Source organism: Mytilus galloprovincialis, chromosome 11 (genome assembly GCF_965363235.1).
Source record: "Mytilus galloprovincialis chromosome 11, xbMytGall1.hap1.1, whole genome shotgun sequence".
Classification (NCBI taxonomy): Eukaryota; Metazoa; Mollusca; class Bivalvia; order Mytilida; family Mytilidae; genus Mytilus; species Mytilus galloprovincialis.
The window spans coordinates 9,794,199-9,816,305 of record NC_134848.1 but is presented as its reverse complement, the minus strand read 5'-3'; the positions used below and the strand labels follow the sequence as shown (position 1 = coordinate 9,816,305).

At 33.9% G+C, this 22,107-nt stretch overlaps 1 protein-coding gene across 1 annotated transcript; it reads left to right on the top strand.

The window, feature by feature from the left end:
* Positions 1 to 10,471: 10,471 nt before the first annotated feature.
* Positions 10,472 to 15,646, top strand: LOC143051616 (tubulin beta-4B chain-like). The gene is made up of 2 exons (XM_076224513.1): positions 10,472 to 11,301; positions 13,661 to 15,646. The coding sequence occupies exons 1-2, from the start codon at positions 10,780 to 10,782 to the stop codon at positions 14,477 to 14,479; spliced, it is 1,341 nt and encodes a 446-aa protein (XP_076080628.1). The 5' UTR covers positions 10,472 to 10,779; the 3' UTR covers positions 14,480 to 15,646.
* The last annotated feature ends 6,461 nt before the right edge of the window (positions 15,647 to 22,107 follow it).

Below are 22,107 nucleotides of genomic sequence, written 5' to 3'. Positions count from 1 at the left end.
TATGTACTTGTTGCTATTTGTTCTCGTCCGGAACATGCTTGACATATTTGCCACTGGACGTTAATCAACCATCAATCAATCGATCTCTGGCATCTCGCATTGCAAACAGCTGGACTATTTGCCAAATGCATGCTAGTATGCATTCAATTATAACCGCCCCTGTTATATCTAGGACTGATGGTTTTCGCCGAGCATATATACGACATTTATGTCGCCTAAGTGACACATAGCAGTCCTAGCTTTTGCCGTCGGCGTCGACATCTTGGTCTAGTCTGTGATCAATTTTTTTTAATCAACAGCTTTGTTGAAACTTCATAGAATATTATGAACTTAGGACAAAAGCTTATTTATGACCATAATAAATTATATATAGATTTTCGAAAATATGTGTCCCTCGCTCTAGACCATCCGACAACATAGACTGAGCATGAGTTCGAATCCCGTCGAGGGGAAGAACAAAAATTTGCTTCAGCAAAATTGCATATTTGACATTGTTTTGCTGATATTAGTGTATATATATAGTTCGTCTTTGGAAAAGATCTATTCTATATGTGCTTATACAATGTCGGTTGTATAGACAATGGCAGATTATTTTAACGATTTCTTTTAATTCAAAAGTTGTTGCTTGAATTTCAAAAACCTTATATGTGACTAACTGTATTGGCATTATTATTTTTAAATTGGTTTTAAAAATCAACAAAAAATTTATTTTTATCTAACCAATAATTAAAATACATCAGCGGCGGATTCAGGGGGACATATAGTTGACCCCCTTTTTTTGTCTTGGAATGGGAACTCTCCTTTTAAAATTGGATCCGCCCCTGCATATTGATTTCTATTCGAGTCGATTCTAATATTCCCGAATGTAAAAATAGAATGTTAAAATAGATTACCACATCTTATTTTTAAATTTTGGTGTGCTGTGACTTCCTAATAAATTATGTCACAAGTAAATAATTTCGCATCATATCAACGGCTAATGTTTCTGTTATTTACAAGTTTTATTTTCGGTTTAATTTTGAATTATTGAAACTAGTATGGCTTTTTTTTTTTATTGTTGACGCTTAGAAATTTTGTTATTGTCATTTTTAAACTTTTCATTTATAGACTAAGGGAGTATCATAAGTCATCAATAAATTATAGCTCACACTAAAATCTTCTTAAAACTTGCATGCTGCTTATAAAAGAAAACACAACACTATATAATTCATTGCTTTTATTTCTTAATCATCTATAAACTGAAAAGTTCATGTGTTGTTATATCCCTCTGCGTTACAAGGTCTTTTTATGCCCCATTTATGGCATTATATTTTCTGGTCTGTGCGTCCGTTCGTTCGTCTGTCCCGCTTCATGATCAAGTTTTTGGTCCAGGTAGTGTTTGGTAAAGTTGAAGTCCAATCAACTTGAAACTTAGTACACATGTTCCCTATGACAACATAACGGATGGAAGTAGAGTAAGAGAGATCGATCGATTGAAGAATTGCCGATTAAAATGGTCGGTGCTGTATTGGCGCATTAACAATACTGAAATATGTTCATTTCGTTCCGTGTCTTTTAATAAAACAATGATAAAGTAGTATTTTTTGTCTTGTAGTTACTATTTTGTGCGTGTACATGAGTAAAATGTACCAGTTTTTAAAAAGGAAATTGACGGACTATTTTAGAGGAAGCTACAGGTTTACCTCGTTGAGTGGTGATATGCCCGATGCCCGACAATTCACAGTGGAACTTCCGCCTCTTGGTGAGGAACAGTTTGGATTGGCAGTCTGTGAAGAGGAACATTGAAGGGTAAAGTTTATAAGATAGTCTGAAACAGTTTTCTTTATTTATCAATAAAGTTAAACAACAAATGAAGTTCCCAATTTCGTCGACAAATACGAATAGGCTTGTCTATGATGAATAATTAAATATTATATATAATTATTGACAGAAACTCTATGTTACACAATGTTTTCAGGTGACTCAATGGTCGAGTGGTGTAAGTAGTCACTGTGACTACTGATTGTGTGCTCTTCTTTAGATTATTGAAAACAGAATGGTAAAAAAATGTATAAACACTAATAAGTATGGTTGTATCATCTAACCGACGTAAACACACCAACAGTCAGAATGCTAGCATGTATCAATGTTCTTACCTTTTTTTTGAATGAATATTCGTCTTGAACAGTTGACAATTAGAAGTTTTGTTTATGTTGAGATTTGGTCATATCAATTTTGCTTTCTTTTTCAGGAAAATTCGAGACAAGAATGAAAAAAATACCAGGCATGCGCAGTTACGATATGAAAACAATGTCTGATGTTATATTTTACTTTTCCGTCTTCTCCTTGCTTTGTTCGAACTTTTATATCATTATTGTACATGGAGCCATTCGTTAATTAATGTCTATACAAAAGGTTTGTTTTGTATGTTTCACTGAACGTTTTACAAATATAACTTACATTTTATATTTTTACATGTATTTACTAATAATTTATATTTATATCATATTGTGCACCTTTCTTTTTAATGTATCCAGATTATTGTCTTTTATTATTTTGCTTTTTATGTGAGTTATGAATTAATTATTTATTTTTGACAGAGTCTTCCTGTGTTAAACATACAGGCGTTTGAATACCTAACTATATTAGGGAGCTACCATTTGATTTTAGGGGGATATGATAAAAATGTTGTCCTGCCTTTTCCACGCTATTTGGTCCTACCTTTTATTTTATTAGTCTATCCTGCCTTTATTTACATATATTGTTACCCTGGTGGTTTTTTTTTTGCAAAGTGTCTCATCATGGTTTTTTGTTTAACTCTAAACTCCTGTCCTATTTATTCAAATTTTATCCTTACCACTTCCTCCCCCCCCCCCCCCCTAACATCAAATAGTAGCTCTCTAAGAAGACGCAGTTCACACTAATTTGCGAAAAGACGGTTGATTATGATCCTATACATGAATAATCTGTAACAGTCAAATCTATGTTAGGAGAGGGATGGGCCCCGCAAATATGTTCAACCCCGGGCCGTCTCATTGTGTGTAGTCAGGAGGCTGTAATTCAGTGGTTGTCTTTTGTTGCTGCATATCATGTATAGTTTTTGTTTGTTCTTTTTTGCATAAATGAGACCGTTCGGGTTTCTCGTTTGAATTTATTTACGTTTTTAATGTTTATGTTTGGACCTTTTATAGCTTGCTATGTAATATGGATTTGCTAGTTGTTAAATGCGGTACGCTGACTATGTTATGAGATAAGGGAAATAACTCGAATTATTTTATTTTCATTAGATTTTTACAAACACAGAACATGGAAAGGGAGAGGGGTGTCTTATACATTTGAAAGTCGTTACTATGCTATGATGACAAAACAATTAAAGCACCATTATTTTGTTTTAAATTATTATAACTTACAATTCTTTGATTCAAGCCACTCTGAGACCTATAGATATAGATGTTCTAGTATTATTTGAAGGCGATCTTGTAAGTTGACAATTGTTGTCTTGTACATTGTAATTTTTCTTGTTTCAACAATTAAATGTATTTTAAGCTATTAAACTTTAAAAGTCTATACCAACTGCTATAAATATCTATAGTATTTGTATAATTTATTGGGACGTTTTGCATCTTTTCATGTAGTAAAAATAATATGTACAGTGTTACTTGTTACATGTATCTGCCTTCCCTTGGCTTTTCATTCCTATACTAGAACTGCAATACTTACAATAAGAAAAAAATGTAATTCTGGAAAGATATTTTCCATGTACCAAACGTTCTCAGTACATATACAATTTATTTCAAAGTAAAGTTACAAGAACAATGGAAGTTTTTAACGACCTTGAATGGCTTTACAGCCCTTGCACTGTCGGTGAGAAGTTAAACTGTCCGACTCTGCACATATATATTATAATACATGTGGCCCAAGACCACAATTAATGACCCCGCTTTTCGTTGTATATAGTTCCTTTCAAGGTTCCACTAAAGTCAAAATATAGGACACTTCATAAACATCTAAACTTTGCCTGTAATATTCAACCTATAATGAATAAACTATGGGAACATATGTTCATGTAAACATACTTAACATATACACACTGTCAAAATTGTAAATAAACTTGAATTGTTTATGTTGTGGCCAAACCGGTTTTGAGGGTGAACACTTAATTTTCCAAAAAATCTGGAGGCTTGAGAGGTGTCTAAATTCGTTAAAAATTGGTATGAATGAATACTGTAACATACAATGCAGTACAAGCTAATGTTGATTTTTTAAGAAAATGTATTGATTTACGAGTTTCAGCTAAATTTATGTATCTAAGTGAACGAATATCAAAGATACAATACAGAAATTGGACAAAAATGTCATTGCAACAAATTTATTTGACAAATAAACACTAGCTTGTACTGCAATGCATGTAATAGTATTCGCATATACCAATTTTATACAAATTAAGTCATCTCACAGGCCTCCAGATTTTTTGGAAAATTTAGTGTTCATCCTCAAAACATTAAAAATTCAAGTTTATTTACTATTTTGACAGTGTGTATATGTTAAGTATGTTTAAATGAACATTTGTTCCCATAGTTTAGGACTTTATTCATTATAGGTAGAAAAATACAGGAAGAGTTTAGATATTTCTGCAGAGTCCTATATGTTGACTTTAGTGGAACCTTAATTAGAGTGTAGTTTTCCTTAATTTTTTTTCTTTCCCTTCCTCACTCATTTCTTAGATTTTTTTGGTGGAAATGAAAGAAGAGAGGTGAAATAAATTTTTGGATGTTGTATTTTAACTTATTTTGATTTGGAATGAGTGATTAGGCCAAGTGCAAAAAGGTAATATTTACAGTTTTCGGAACATCTCTTGACTTGTCAATAGGGGTATGGATGTGTATTGGCTAAATTTGTAAAAGTGATTGTTACAATCTTTCTGAATTTTGGATATATATTTGGACTAGGACTATACATTACACACACAAACAATTGGACAAAAGTGCATGGTGCAATTTTTTTAATGATGCAAAAGGTTATAAAGAACTGATAGAGGAATTAATTGTGGTCTGTGGCCATGTACCTACCTCCCAAAAAGATGACTGATTTTTATCAGCTTTATAGTCAGAGGAAGGGATCTTGTTGATTTGGTCAACGTTCGTTTTGTTGGGTTTTTATGCCCCATTTATTATGCCCCGTCTATGGGCATTATGTTTTTTGGTATGTGCGTCCGTTCGTCCGTCCGTTCGTTCGTTCGTTTGTTTGTTCGTCCGTTCGTTCCGCCTCTGGTTAAAGTTTTGTTTAAACTTTTTGGTCGAGGTAGTTTTTGATGAATTTGAAAACCAATCAACTTGAAACTTAGTGCACATGTTCCCTATGATATGATATTTCTAATTTTAATGACAAATTAGAGATTTCCCCAATTTTTACGGTCCATTAAACATAGTAAATGTTAGTGTGGATGGGGCATCTGTGTACTGGGGACACATTCTTTTTTCATTAGGTGTTGCACTGTGGTTAGAGATTTTTTTTAGATATATTTTATATTTGACTGTCATTTATAATCAACACAATCTGCTTTCTTCTGCTGGTCTGTTGGTGTTTCTTTAACTGTTTCTGGATTTCTAAGGAAGGTGTTGTTTGTTTTCTGTCTCGAATCTGATATAAAAAAAGACATGGGTAAAGGGAACAGCTCTCATCCGTCTACAGTAGCTCGCAGTATTTGATGGACTCCACGATATCGTCTGTCCTGGTTTAGTGTAATTGGCAAGGCAAGGCGAAGTTATGACAAAAGTCATGATCATCCAAGATATAAGATTGTTTTTTAATTATAATTTCTCGTAATCGAGAAAAAAAATTAATATAACAGTAAATATAAATGTTTTCTTTACATTTTGAAAAATTTGCATTATCACATTAATTGCTCTGAGAGGTAGAATTTTGTATGTTCTTTAAAGGAGTAGGTCCGGTAAGAGTCGATTTTGGCCTCAATTTTCAAGTTCATCTGACGAAAGATTTTAGACACTTTTTAAACACTTTTAAAAGTGTCTATTTCAGTTGATTCAATAAGTTTGTGTGAAAGATTTTAACTGATTTACTCATTAAAAACGCTCCGATTCTAGCTTTAATATGAAAAATCTATCAAATATGCCCAAAAATGTCACTTTTCAGATGGTTTTTGTCAAAAATGAAAATGGCCGCATCCGTGTTCATTCACAACCTTTATATATGTTATGTATTATCATAAAATACAACTTACATTTCGTTATTGAGAATGAACACGAATGCGGCCACTTTCATGTAAGACAGAAACCGTCTAAAATTTAACTAAAATGCTAAAATTGTGAAGATTTCAGTTATTTAGCATGACTTAATGATGCTAGTACCCGATATATGTGCATTGTATTGTCAAAAACAGCCCATATTTATGTAGCAGAAGCATTTTACTTTCCAATGAATAACTAAAAGTGTACATTTTAACAATTTTGTAAAACTGCTATACTTTGGGGCCAAAAAGGGACCTTACTGAACCTACTCCTTTATATTTTTAAAATTTACTACTTGAAAGATAAAACTGAAAGTGACAAGAAATATTCTTAGGATATAGTTGATATAGTGAGTAGCAATCTTAGCTTTGATAACAACCATAATGGACGAGCGCGCCCTCTATCTTAAAGAGAAGAAAGAGCATTTTTCCTTAAAAGGTATAGAAGACAGAATACTCCTCCTTAAAACAAGATACAAGAATTAAGGAAAACTCCTCATTTAAAGGGAGAAATGAAAGACAACAAATCTGATAAACACCCGCTACAAGTATTAAGTCAATCATTTGAAATTAAAAAAAAGTTTCGAATGCCGCGACGGGGCCTCGGTGGCCGAATGGTCTAGGTACATTTGTAGTTACTACTGTAATCACTAGCCAGTCAACACTGATGTTGTTAGTTCGAACCCCGCTCATGAGAGTGCACTCAACTCCAATCTTAATCGAGGGCCGGTGGGTTTCTCCGGGCACTCCGGCTTCCCCTATCAATAAAAGCTGGCTACCATGAAAAAGCTCAAAAGCGGTGCTTAAAAGTGGCGTAAAACACACAAAAATAATAAAATCAAAATCGATTGCCGCGATGATGTCAGGGGCGGATCCAGTCATTTTAAAAAGGGGAGTTCCCAACCCAGGACAAAAGGGGGTTCCAAACACATCTCCCCATTCAAATGCATTGATCGTCCCAAAAAGTGTGGGTTCCAACCCCCGGACCCCGCCCCTGGGTCTATATAGATTTCAGATAAAAATAAGATAACAGACAGTTACTTCATATATAAACGTCATTGACGACCAATGTGTTTACCTATAAATTGGTTTCTTGATTTGGGGTCTTTCAATTGTATTCTCTTTTCAAAGGCATTTTTCTCTATTCATTAATTTTTTGTCTATAATTCTCTGAAGGTTTTTTTTATATTTTAGCCCTTCATAAGGAATCATGCTCTATTCTTTATCCATAGTTCTCTATCTTTTTTTTTATATTCTAGCACACAATTATTATCTATTCTTTATTTTTTGTCCGACTTTTCTCAGTTCTTAATATTTTCCACCAATTATTCTACAATCTGAAAGGGAGCAACCATTTAACTTTAAAAAAAAAAATGGTTTTGGGATAAACTGGATTCAGAATATAAAATGTTGGGGTCAGAATTGTAATAAAATCAATAGCTATTTGATATAATTTTAAGGAATAAAACATAACTCCCCCCTTCTTTTCCCCTTTGAAGTTGAATGATCGTTCCCTACCCTAAACACCATCCAGACCCTCATCAATGCGGTGTTGTGTCGATAGGGATTTTAAGGCATAGTCATTCACCCAAAATCGTCTTGTGTATTCTGTAAATATTTCCTGAACAGCCTTTTTAGCAAAAACTTCCGCAGCGTAAGAATTTTTGTAAACAATGATGCACATATTACTAACTGAAGATCAGATAAAGATAAAGCTATAATGTATTTAGTACCCGTCTGTACTGAGCTTGCAAATTAACACTTGTATTCTTTTTAACTACTGACGAACTATTATAAGGACTCGGTTGATAAATGCTAAATGTAAATGATAGCTTGTCAAAAACAATTATCAGAGACAATTTTCGCATAAATGTACAGCTATGATAAGAGTTAAAGACATATTTTGTCCAAATTACAAATTTACTATTTTTTACAAATGTTTACAATTGGCGCAAACCTGCAATCTAAAAAAAATCATAAGAAATGAATAAGACTTATAAGTAAAACAAAACCTAAATTGTTACGATATTAAAGTCATGTATTAATGTTTTGCAGAAATAAATTAATAGTAATTTACTTTTCGTGTACCACGCCAGCTTTAAATCAAGTTCTGCGGATATCAGCTGCTCCAACGAATATAGGGCGAGCGAGCGAAATTTCCTGTTTTATTTTTCTTGAAAATTATTAGTCTCTTTTACATACTAGTGCTTGGTGCGAAAAACAAGCGGTTGTTTTTTGATTTTTTTTAAGTTGTTTAATTAAACATCATACGTACTGTTCATATGATAAAGAATGTTTAATTGCTACTTATAATCCATACGAAACATTGAAACAAATATAAATAGTATGCCTTTTCTGTCTCAGTGAACATTTCTTAAAAAAGTAAAACTGGAAGCATATCGGACCACTGTTTCTTCATATCCACGACCATGACCTGACACAACTGCGTGTATTTCCTTTTTGTAATGTTCGCTTACATACCAATTAATCTACATTTATCACATGTGCGTTTGAAACGATTTGAAAAAGAATGCATACGAAAATGTCTTCATTTCCCATGAGAGTTATCGGTCCTTGCTCTCTCAAAGAGAGTGCAAGGACCGATAACTATGTACGGGAGATTGAAAATGTCTGAGAAGGAAAAACAAATCCAAGGCTAGCCTAAACAAATTTCACAGCGACATGTGGACTACAAAATTAAAGAAGCGGTTCTTTTTTTTTAATTTAATAAGTCCAAAATAGTAGAGGGAAAGTCCAAAAAGTAAGATATCAAAATGGTGCACTCTTGGGGATGTCCTGTGATGTAGAAATAACTATTAAATTTGAAACACAGTTACAAAATTAAGATTTTAAGCGCACGCACTCTAATTTTTTTTTATTGGATATGAAAATGAGATGGAAAACTTTATAAATACAATATTTACAATCTTCTTCCAATATCAAAAATTCTTTTAATTTTCATCACTCATAGATCGAAAATAAACAGACAACGCGATGACTAAGCTTGAAAGAAATACATGTAGATGAAATACAAATAATAGTACACAAGACACAACACAGAAAACTAAGGACTTAGTAATACGTACCCCACCAAAAACTGGGGATTTATCTCATATTCTCCAAACATACCAGCCAAGAGTAAAAAAAATCATTCAATTAATTAGAAAACTCAATACGGACGCGCTGTAAACAATAGAGATACAGCTTTGTTAACATCTGGCCACAGGGTAGAGTGTCACATTGTGAAATGTAAACCAATGTAAAACCTATGTAAACCTATGTAGTAGTAGACACGATGAATCAGTTAAAATTTGAAATCATAACGAAAGGAAAGTCAATGTTAACTGTGAGCCTGTGTAATGAAAGAGGTCGCGATTTCTCTCTCTCTCTATTCTTTATTTCTATTGAACATTATTTAATTTTTTGTAGGAGGTCATGGGTGCGAATCCCGGTCAGGTCCAACCAAAGATTTTTATAAAATTGGTATTTGCTGCTTCTCCGCCCAGCACGCGACATTAAGGTGGCTCGGGTGTCTTCCTCCATCTTGTAGTTTGAAGAAGCAGATAACTTTGGTCAGATATTACAAAGTAGGGTGACTATTAATATTACATTAAAATGTTCTCGTCCTGAATATGCATGTTAATTTGCCGCTTGACGTTAAGCAGCTACCTATCAAGTTGAACATAATCATCTGTTCTGTAGATCCCCCCCCCCCCCAAATACACATACCCTTTTTGAATACGGTCTAAAAGCGAGAGACTATAGCCTTGCAATGACCCCTTTTGCGTGGCACATACGAACTAAAGGGACTTAGAAATAATACGTTAAAAATTAAAATTACCATCATACGTAAATAAGATCATATTGATTAAAAGCTTTCATATATTTTTTTTGCAAAAACTATTACGAATCTTAGTTCTGAATGAAAGGGCTGACAGCATTTGAAAACATATAGCAGACGGACGGACGGACAGAGTGCGGCTGGAACTTGTACATTCACTCCAATCATTGCGGAGATGGAAACATAAAATTACAACACACTTCATTAATTACTTCATTTAAAAACTATTAAGACATGAATAGGATTGTACGTATTTCCCCGTATTCGTTTTCTTTAAGCCAGATTAAAAAAAAAGATAATTCGCTAAACCGTATTAAATGCAGCGTTGAGTGCATACTACAGAGGGTTGTTATTTTAGGTCGTATTTTTTCATTTGTACCTAACATCGCATAAATTTCCTGATTCATCTTTGTCATTTTTGTACAAATTCTTCATTTACCGGTAATGAATAATCGGGGCAGACGATGTACGTATCACATCTGGCGCGAGACATAATTCTCGCAGCAGACGATTGAAAGCTATAGCTTGTAATATTGGAATGTAATTGAGAAAAAATGACAGATATTTGCAGATTGTGATTTCTGCACGTGCCAAAATGTAGACTTTTTGTATGATGTAATATACTCTCGTTGCAACATTCTGGTAAGAAAACGGAATTATTTCAAATTATTCTCCAGAGATTGAAGCATAAACTTTTTAACTTTTTTTCAAAATGAGGGAAATTGTACATTTACAAGTCGGACAGTGTGGGAATCAAATAGGTTCAATTTTCTGGGAAATGATATCTGGTGAACATGGAATTGATGAGTCCGGACAGTATGTCGGTGACTCAGCTTTACAATTAGAAAGAATTGACGTTTATTATAAAGAAGGATCAAACCGGAACTATGTTCCGAGATCAATTCTTGTTGATTTAGAACCTGGAACACTCGACTACGCCAGAGCAAGTGCTTATGGAAAGTTGTTCCGGCCGGATAATTTTGTCGCTGGATATGCTGGAGCCGGAAATAATTGGGCAAAAGGCCATTATACAGAAGGAGCGGAATTGGTAGACAACGTTATGGATGTGATCCGAAAGGAGTCGGAATCTTGCGAATGTCTCCAAGGTTTCCAGCTCTGTCATTCCTTAGGAGGCGGAACCGGATCCGGTATGGGAACTCTGATCATTTCCAAAATTAGAGAAGAATATCCGGATAGAATTATGAATACATTTTCTGTTGTGCCATCACCTAAGGCAAGCTAAGTGTAATACAAAATTATGTTTTTGGTTGGCTATAACTTGGTTTGCTTGTTTAAAATTTAATTTCGTAATTTTCGCCTTCGAATGAATGAAAAAAGACATATACATTTAATGTCTATATGAGTAAAACACCAGAAAAAAATTAGAGCTTTTAAATATTTGTGTATTTATCCATTTCCATCGATAAAAGGTTGTTCAAGAATTATACATTTGAATTTATGTTTAAAATTCAGTTAAAGGATGGGAGAAGTGCAATAACATGCAGATTTAAATTATTAAGAGGCAATGTCAGAGATATTAATAGTTATATTGGAGGCAGTCTTTCTTTACATAAATTAGGCCGTTAGTTTTCTCGTTTGAATTGTTTTACATTTCCATTTCGGGGCCTTTTATAGCTGACTATGCGGTATGGGCTTTGCTCATTGTTGAAGGCCGCACGGTGACCTATAGTTGTTAATTTCTGTGTTATATTGGTCTCCTGTGGAGAGTTGTCTCATTGACAATCATACCACATCTTCTTTTTTTTTATATTTGTTGAGAAATTAATACCCGTATTTCACTATATATAAGCAGTCAATATTGTCATTACAAATATTTCCCAACAAAACAAGGTACAAACAATGCAAAAAGACCTTTTTTCAAAAAAATCTTGTTACACAAGATTTCCAAAAAAAGTTTTGCCTCGTTTTCTCTGGAATTGCTTCTTAAACATATTATATACGAAACCATAATCATAATTTTACGTTCAAAATTAGTTATCAGAGCATTGTTTTCGATGATGTAACTTTATCAATCGAAATTTCATTAGAGCTGAGAGTTCCAAGTTTAAGTTTGTTTTGAATCTTTGTTTATTGGCTGTTCTTCAAACGCCCGATTTCTATTCAAGCAATATCAGACAAAACAGAAACTTATCTATTAAACTTAAAGGGGTAAATTCAGTAAAAAATCTCCCATTGAATTTAATGCTAATTTATGTGTGGAAATAAATTTATACCTGATTTACCTTTAGAAATTAAAAACTTTCATATATCATTCATGAAAGTACAAATGTAGCCCTATCTTTTGCAACAATAAAAACATAGGGTCATGCGGCATTTTTGGGCATTCACATGGCCTTGTTTACAAACAATGTAGATTCACACTGAATTCCTATACTGACCCCCATTACTTTTCAACTCTGTAGGGGAAAAAAATAGTACATTCAGCATTTATTTCTTTTTTTTTTCAACTCTAGTTTTGATCCATCTACCAAAAAATATTTATTACAAACATTATCTACCAATCAGAAGAGCACAGGACTTCACTTTTAGACAGAAAGCTCTACCCCAAATGGGCGGTCCCTGATGACGTATATTTATTTACTGAATTTACCCCTATAGTGTTGGGGAATTATCAAGTAGTATATATCATAAAGAGATATAGAACGAATTTCCCCAGTATTTGTTGAACTCGCAGTGTCAATGTCTAAACGTTTTCAAATCGTACTGGAATTTTAATATAATATAATCATTATAATATTCTTCATGAGTCTTGATCGTGTAGTTGAAGGCATCTTTGAACAAATTTTTCATTAAAACGTTAATTAGTCTTATAAGCTGCTGCTAAGTGTATAATGATAAAAAATTGTAAATTTTATGAAATGTTGTCTCAAAGATTGTTTCTTAACAAAGGGAATCATCCTTAAAATACACAATTACGTACTGCCAACCGATTTATGGTTTTGCTTAATGATGTCTTTCTAATTACCATTTTAATTTATTATTAAGACACTCGTCAAAATCTGTCAAATTGTTATTTTGGACTGGCTTATTGTTATCTTTGTAGAAAGCCAGCTAGAATATTGATACGACCACAAAGAACGCACATGTATTTCAGTAAAATTCAATGCGCTTTTTGAAAACTTTGAATAAATTAAGGGGTAAATTTCCCTGACCATTTATATAAACACATTTCAATTGTATTTTTTAACGCAGTGTATTTCCGCATAAATTTATTTCTTTCGCGAAGGTACATTTATCTAAAACAACATGACAAACGAGATAACATCCGAGTTTGTCAAAACAAACAAATAAATTAATAGTTGTAGTTTGTGACAAAGATGTGGTTATATAAAATTTGTTTACACTTTTTGAGCTAGAAATGGTAAAATTTTTCGTTTAAATTTTGAAAAAAAATGAACGTCAAACCCATTCATTGTCACACTATTTATTTGTTTTATTGTTAAAACTAGTATAAATATACCATTGAAAGACTATCATCACACAGTTAAGTATGACATGTACATATTACTTAGAAGGTATAGCATGATAACGAACACTTATATCTATGTTTTTATCTAGTTTGTCTCTTTCAGGTATCTGATACAGTTGTAGAGCCGTACAACTCTACATTGTCTGTTCACCAGCTAGTCGAAAACACAGATGAGACATACTGCATCGACAACGAGGCTCTCTACGATATATGTTTCAACACACTAAAATTAAAAACTCCAACATACGGGGACTTAAACCATTTAGTAAGTTTAACGATGTCTGGTGTCACAACATGTTTACGGTTTCCAGGACAATTGAATGCTGATTTAAGAAAACTGGCGGTAAACATGGTACCGTTTCCGCGTCTGCATTTCTTTATGCCCGGCTTCGCGCCACTGACATCACGCGCATGTCAAGACTACAGAGCAGTGTCCGTTCAGGAACTTACACAACAAATGTTCGATGCTAAAAATATGATGGCTGCATGTGATCCGAGACACGGACGATATTTAACTGTTGCTACTATTTTCCGCGGACATATTTCAATGAAAGAAGTTGATGAACAAATGTTAAATGTTCAAAACAAGAACAGTTCGTATTTTGTTGAATGGATTCCACACAATGTGAAAACTGCCGTTTGTGACATTCCACCTAAAGGAACAAAAATGTCTGGTACGTTCATAGGAAACAGCACTGCTATTCAAGAACTTTTCAAGAGGATTTCCGAACAATTTACTGCAATGTTCCGAAGGAAAGCTTTTCTGCATTGGTATACAGGGGAAGGAATGGACGAAATGGAATTTACCGAGGCGGAGTCGAATATGAATGATTTAATTTCCGAATACCAACAGTATCAAGATGCAACAACTGAAGATTTTTGCGACGAAATAGAGGAAGAAGAAGAAATTGACGTTGACTAATATAAACATAATGTAAATTCAAAATTTTGCGATGTTTAAGTCTTTACAAAATTTGCGACGGGGAAGAAAAATTCATACTTTAAATTTAGAAATCATTATTCGTATTATTCCACTGCTTATACATATTTATTATGCCCCACCTACGATAGTAGAGGGGCATTATGTTTTCTGGTCTGTGCGTCTGTTCGTCCGTCCGTCCGTCTGTCTGTTCGTTCGTCCGTCTGTCCCGCTTCAGGTTAAAGTTTTTGGTCAAGGTAGTTTTTGATGAAGATGAAGTCCAATCAACTTGAAACTTAGTATACATGTGCCCTATGATATGATCTTTCTAATTTTAATGCAAAATTAGAGTTTTGACCCCAATTTTACGGTTCACTGAACATAGAAAATGATAGTGCGAGTGGGGCATCCGTGTACTGTGGACACATTCTTGTTTTTTAATACTTTTTTTTATCAATGATACAACTACACCAGAGACCAATTGCTAATGACGTAGAAGTAATCATCTAAAGGCAACCGTATGGCCTTCAACAATGAGAAAAAAACTAACACCTTATAGCAAGCTTGTTTTCATGAAATCATAGTGATAAATTTACATGTTATGGCAATTGCAAACATATCTGAATTTACAAAATTTTTACGTCACTAATTTTTTTTGTTATTTTTGCATTCAAATTTGGAAGGTTTTATGGTTTTAGTTTTGTTTGAAAAGAAGATATAATATGGACATCAAGATCTTGCTTGTTTTCTAAAATTTCATTTACAGTGTGGAAGTGATTGATGACTGGTGAACGAAAACACATAAAAACATAAAAACTTTAGTTTTCAGAAAACGCATTTTAAAACTGTTACATTCATGTGTTGACATGAATATCAATTATATGGTCATTTTATAAATTTCCTGTTACAAAACTTTGAAATTTTCGAAAAACTAAGGATTTTCTTATCCCAGAAATAGATTACCTTAGCTGTATTTGGCACAACTTTTTGGAATTATGGGTCCTCAATGCTCTTCAACTTTGTACTTGTTTGGCTTTATAACTATTTTGATATTAGCGTCACTGATGAATCTTGTGTAGACGAATCGCGCGTCTGGCGTATTAAATTATAATCCTGGTACCTTTGATAACATGATATTGATGTTGCTTTTAAATGATACGAATTGCTCACATTAAATTTATTAACTAAATAAAAACAATATATTTTAATTGGTTATATCTTATCACTCATCTCTTTCGGTATCTAAAACTTTAATGAATCAATAGTCTAGATTACAAAATGATATATATGAAGTAAGGCTGTGGACGATAATTTAATATTCGATTGGATTTGAATATTAAATTTTGAGTTTCAGCTAAGAATCTAAAAATTGAGTTAGTCGTTCAGACCGTTTCCATGACCATAATTCAGCTCTAGCTTCTTGTACCATTTGGGTTTTAGGGGGGGAGGCTAGGATGAAATTTGAAGAAGGCAAGACGGGGACGAGTCAAGACGGGGACGAGTCAAAAAAGGATGATCAACTTGACATAAAAAAGCAGGATGACATTTTATAGTTGTAGGAAGATGTGGTGTGAGTGCCTATGAGACAACTCTCCATCCAAATAACAATTTATAAAAGTAAACCATTATAGGTCAATGTACGGCCTTCAACATGAAGCCTTGGCGCACACCGAACAACAAGCTATAAAGGGCCCTACAATTATTAAAAAGTCATGTTAAAAAAACAAAAAAGTCAGGATAAACTTGTAAAATAGGCAGAACCGAACAGAATGAAAAATTCAAAAGCAGGACAGATTATAACTTTAAAAAAAATGCAGAATAAAATTGCATCCTAGCCCCTCCCCCACCACTAAATAATCAAATGGGAGCTCCCTTAGTTTAAATTGAATATACTAGTAATAGATTATACGAATTGAATTGCTGTAAATCTACCTGTGCGTCTTTCTTTTGTTTTGTGTTACCGGTATCATTGGCGGATCCAGAGAGGGGGGTGGGGGTGGGTCCGGGGGTTGGAACCCCCCTTTTTTTGTTGCCGATCAATGCATTTGAATGGGGACATATAGTTGGAACCCCCCTTTTTTGTCCTGGGTTGGGACCCCCCCCCCCTTTTTTTAAATGGCTGAATCCGCCCCTGGGTATCGAATACCCGACTTACTCTCATACCCCCTTTTTCTCATTATACATGAAATCTAGATAATAATAGTTAGCCCAACCTTTGACATGTTAAGCTTATGAAATTATGTGCAAATGATTACAAAACTGCAGTATTCTTTCTATAGGAAGTTAAAACGTCTCGTGGTTTCGTTTTCGCTTCTAGTGCGGGAGGTCGTGGGTTCTTACCGCGGGCGGGCGGACGGGTGAAACAAAAGACTTGAAAAATGGTATTTCCTGCTTATCCGCTTTAAGCACGTGACATTTATGAGTAAGAACATTTTAGCTCTGACCACACTTCCAATTATTCCAAACTTAACGGAGAACAAAAGTGTGCTGTCTGGAAGTGCATCAATCTATTTTTAAAATGTTGCAAATGAAAAATCAAAATCAAATCAGCAAAGCAAAAATATTTTATTGTGACTGTCATACAAGTGTGAGGTATAGCGCTATAAAACCAGGTTCAATCCACCATTTTCTACATTTGAAAATGCCTGTACCAAGTCAGGAATATGACAGTTCTTGTCCATTCATTTTTTATGCGTTTTGTTGTATGATTTTGCCATGTGATTATGGACTTTCCGAATTGATTTTCCTCTGAGTTCAGTATTTTTGTGATTTTACTTTTTGTTTGCACCTGTCCTAAGTCAGGAATCTGATGTTCAGAACCACATCTTTTATATCTATTTGAAGTCGCGCCAATTACGCAAAACAATTATTTCTCACTACATTTTTAGTCGTAAAATGTCGAGTGTATAATGTCGCCTCAACACGTTTCACAATTGTAAAATAACACAATATATTTGAAAAATCTCATCATATAATGAATAAAACCTTCACACAATGTAAATGAACATAAACAACCGTTTTGTCCTTCCATAGTTTCACTATAAACTCGGTGAAATACACGAAAATTTTAAGAGCTAGAATGTATCTGAGCACTGCTATAAGACAGTCCTAGATTGTTTTTTGCTTTAGTCCAAAAAAAGTATGACGTCTTGAAAGGCTATTCTTTCCTCCTCTTTTTTGCTTTGATACCTTTCTAAACTTTATGGCTAAATTAGGTTTCAAAATTGAGAGAGAAATTCAATCTCGAAGTCCAGCCAAAAAAAAAATGGCTTCAGCGTAACGTCGATCGCAGGAAGCCGTCAAAGCAGTAGAAATAAAATAACCTTTCAAGACGTTATAATTTACTAGGTATTTGCCCCATGCACTCCAAGATCATGAAGATGGAGATGATTTCGGGACACCATGCTTTTTCCGAATTTCGGATATTTCACGTTTGTGCTGTTCTTTCAGTTCTTTGACCTCATTTTGATAATTCAAAAGTTTAGTGACGTCATTTTTATGATTGTATCCCTCCTTATCCACCCAGTGTGAATGTCCTTTCGTTACCTTCACACTCCCAGAATGCACCACTACAACATTTTGGTTTTCCGGTATCTCATACATGCAGCAGAGAATTTTCCAGAAATTGTCTTCATCCGGGTGAATAATCGTCAGGTAGACTCGTTTCGAACAATTTGGATAAAATTCCTGTATATTTCCGGGGCTGATTTTCATGTAACTTGATTTTAGGTCAATGTCAGATTCATTTACTTTTTGTTTAGTAAACGCCACTAATGTATTATTCACTTCTAGAGAATATTTTGTCCATTCCTCTGAATTAAAGTTTAGATCGCCCTCACATTTGACGTAGATATCGTGGAGGAAAGCGTTGGCTACAGAAGTGCTCTTGGACACACCAGAACCCATACCTGTATAAAATAAAAATTAAGTACACAAAGATAACAGAAGGTTTAGATGGTGGTTGCTCTTGGACACACAAGATCCCATACCGGTATGAAATAAAAAGTACACTAAGATAACAGAAGGTTTAGATGGGGGTTGCTCTTGGACACACCAGAACCCATACCGGTATGAAAAAAAAGTACACAAAGATAACAGAAGGTTTAGATGAGGGTTGCTCTTGGACACATAAGATCCCATACCGGTATGGAAAAAAGTACACAAAGATAACAGATGGTTTAGATGGGGGTTGCTCTTGGACACACAAGATCCCATACCGGTATGAAAAACACTACACAAAGATAACAGAAGGTTTAGATGGTGGTTGCTCTTGGACACACAAGATCCCATACCGGTATGAAAAAAAAAGTACACTAAGATAACAGAAGGTTTAGATGGGGGTTGCTCTTGGAAACACCAGAACCCATACCGGTATGAAAAAAAGTACACAAAGATAACAGAAGGTTTAGATGGTGGTTGCTCTTGGACACACAAGATCCCATACCGGTATTAAATAAAAAGTACACTAAGATAACAGAAGGTTTAGATGGGGGTTGCTCTTGGAAACACCAGAACCCATACCGGTATGAAAAAAAGTACACAAAGATAACAGAAGGTTTAGATGGGGGTTGCTCTTGGAAACACCAGAACCCATACCGGTATGAAAAAAAGTACACAAAGATAACAGAAGGTTTAGATGGGGGTTGCTCTTGGAAACACCAGAACCCATACCGGTATGAAAAAAAGTACACAAAGATAACAGAAGGTTTAGATGGGGGTTGCTCTTGGACACACAAGATCCCATACCGGTATTAAATAAAAAGTACACTAAGATAACAGAAGGTTTAGATGGGGGTTACTCTTGGACATATAATGGGCAAAAATTACTTACAGAATAGAGAACAAATGGGCAAACACTATATCGAAAAGAGAGGATGGGGAAAAAATACTTACAGAATAGAGAACAAATGGGCAAACAATATATCGAAAAGAGAGAATGGGGGAAAAATACTTACAGAATAGAGAACAAATGGGCAAACAATATATCGAAAAGAGAGAATGGGGGAAAAATACTTACAGAATAGAGAACAAATGGGCAAACAATATATCGAAAAGAGAGGATGGGGGAAAAATACTTACAGAATAGAGAACAAATGGGCAAACAATATATCGAAAAGAGAGAATGGGGGAAAAATATATAAAGATCAGAGTAAAATTGCAAAAACAATATACAAAAAAAAATAGAAAAAAATACAGTTTACAGAACAAAGAACTAAACTGAAGACCGCTCCCCCTTCCCATGCAGACCCTCATGCATACAAATGGTCTGGACGTATCAAAACAGTAACGATCTTATTTGTTTGATGGATTAATTAATTGTTGTATGCGTAACGTCCAGCGGCAAATATTTGACGATAACAAATTAATAATGAATACGACAGGTAGGTCCTGCAACGTAGGGATTGACCTTGACACAGGACAAATTAATTGAACTGCCACTGTAAATGAGGATAAATTATGTTGAATACGGACAGAAACTTGCCTTGCAACCTACTGATACATCGCAGAGTATTTGTTATGGTTCTTTGGTGTGCAGATGGCGTGGTACTACTCTCTCTACACGAGACGTTCATTCCGACCGAAGTCGGCTGAGTGTTCAACTATCATGCACAGTAAAACATGAGGCACCATTTTAGCATAAAAAAATGTTTTCTATCGGAATGGGGGAAGCCAAGAGATGGTCATATCTTTATACACAAGTTGTATATGCAAAATAAAGCATTCCTGCAGAAAGAAGTTCTGACACATTTTTTTATTTTCTTGCTGCTCTAATAGCAAAATATCCTCATTCCATCCCTTTCCCAATTTCAAAAACATAAATACGATTAGGAACAAGTTAAACGTTACTTGAAATGATTAGCAGAAATTAGACGAAATTTGACATTGTAAGAACGATAACTCTTGTCGTTGAAGTGAAAAGTATGCGTTTTAAACAAACATAATATAATTTCCAAACCTCCTTGTATCTTGAAGATTGTTGTTTCAAAAGATCCTTTCTAACAATCATTCGTTGCAGACGTCCATCATTAGAAACACGAGAGACATCAGATTTCAACTTTATGTCTTTTTCAGTAGAAAAGATCGATTTGTTTGATTGAATAAATTTTAAAGGTTTAAAATAGATTTAAATTGAATACACGTATACACACCTATTGTATATCGACATGCCAACATGTAAATAAACAAAGTGTAGTTCGTGTTTATATACAGTGCACATATTATAGTGTAGAAATGAATATTATATATTCCCATGCATTTTGAATAGCGAAAATAAAGTGTGATGAATATATCAATCAATCAAAACTTTTTTTTAAATACATTTTAAATTTAATTTGATGCACAGTTTTATCCCCAACATGCTCAAGGGCGTTGCATGTATTGAATATTAAATGCCATAGCATATGCATACGTTTGTAGTTTTCTACGGGACATTACCCTGTATCTCATTTAGTATTGATTTAAGGTACATATATTCTTGGGGCGAGTTGGAATGGGTGTGGGGTCGGGAGAATTATGAAAATGACTTTCCTTTTTCCTTACCGGGTATGAACCTATGAAACATCCCTGACAAATACTGAATGGAAATTTGTGAAAAGAATATACGAGAAATATTAGCAACAGAAACAATTTTTTTTCAAAAATTTTAGAAACAACCAATTTATTTACGCCCCTTCTTCATGTTCTTCTCCAAGACGAATGGTGGGTAATTAACCCTGCACGATGAATGCACACTACCATAAATAAACTAAACTATGCTGATTTAGGATTTATAAGTATTTTTAAAAGTCGTCAATTGACTGAATATGCATGAAATATTTTCCACTGGACATTAAGAAATAATAGATAATCAATCAATTATTGGAGCGTGGAGGTTGTTCACTTACAGTAAAATAGATATGGTGCGTACATGCATATATATTTTTGAAGTTATGTCTGTCATAACAATACGAATTTAAAAGTTTAAAACAAGAGTTACTCAGTAGAAAATGTCCTGAAGTGTTTACCACTTGAACAACTTGATCAACTTTTACATCAGAAGAATTACATAACGCAGTTATATTAAAGGAAGGATCGGTAAGTAACATCCATCCGGTCTCCAATTTAAGTATATGTATACTGACTTCACATCAGATTTACGCATTTTTTTTTAACATTATTACGTTGAGGATTGAATTACTTATCATATATGAACGACTTTATATCATATTTGTTTTTCGTTGATCTAGTTTGTACAGAAATTAGGCCGTTAGTTTTCTCGTTTAAATTGTTTTGCATTTTTTATTTCGGTATTGCGGTATATGTTTTACTCATTGGTGAATGCCGTACGGAGACATAAAGTTATAATTTTTTTGAGAGTTGTCTCATTGACAATCATATCATATCTTCTTATTTATATCTTAAAATTAGAATCTATGTCAGATTTTTTTTTAAAATTAAGTTATTCGCAAAATTGAGTGAAATAACAGCACTGGTAGTTATATATATATATATATATATATATATATATATATATATATATATATATATATATATATATATATATATATATATATATATATATGTGTGAAATAATTACAATAGCTTTTGTCCAGTAGCAAATATTACTTGCATATTTGTAACGAATACATTTT

Excerpts from the sequence above, each read along its gene's own strand:
- LOC143051616 (XM_076224513.1), top strand. The coding sequence starts at position 10,780 with ATGAGGGAAATTGTACATTTACAAGTCGGACAGTGTGGGAATCAAATA. Across the intron at positions 11,302-13,660 it reads CTGTTGTGCCATCACCTAAG|GTATCTGATACAGTTGTAGA; the intron begins GCAAGCTAAGTG and ends TGTCTCTTTCAG.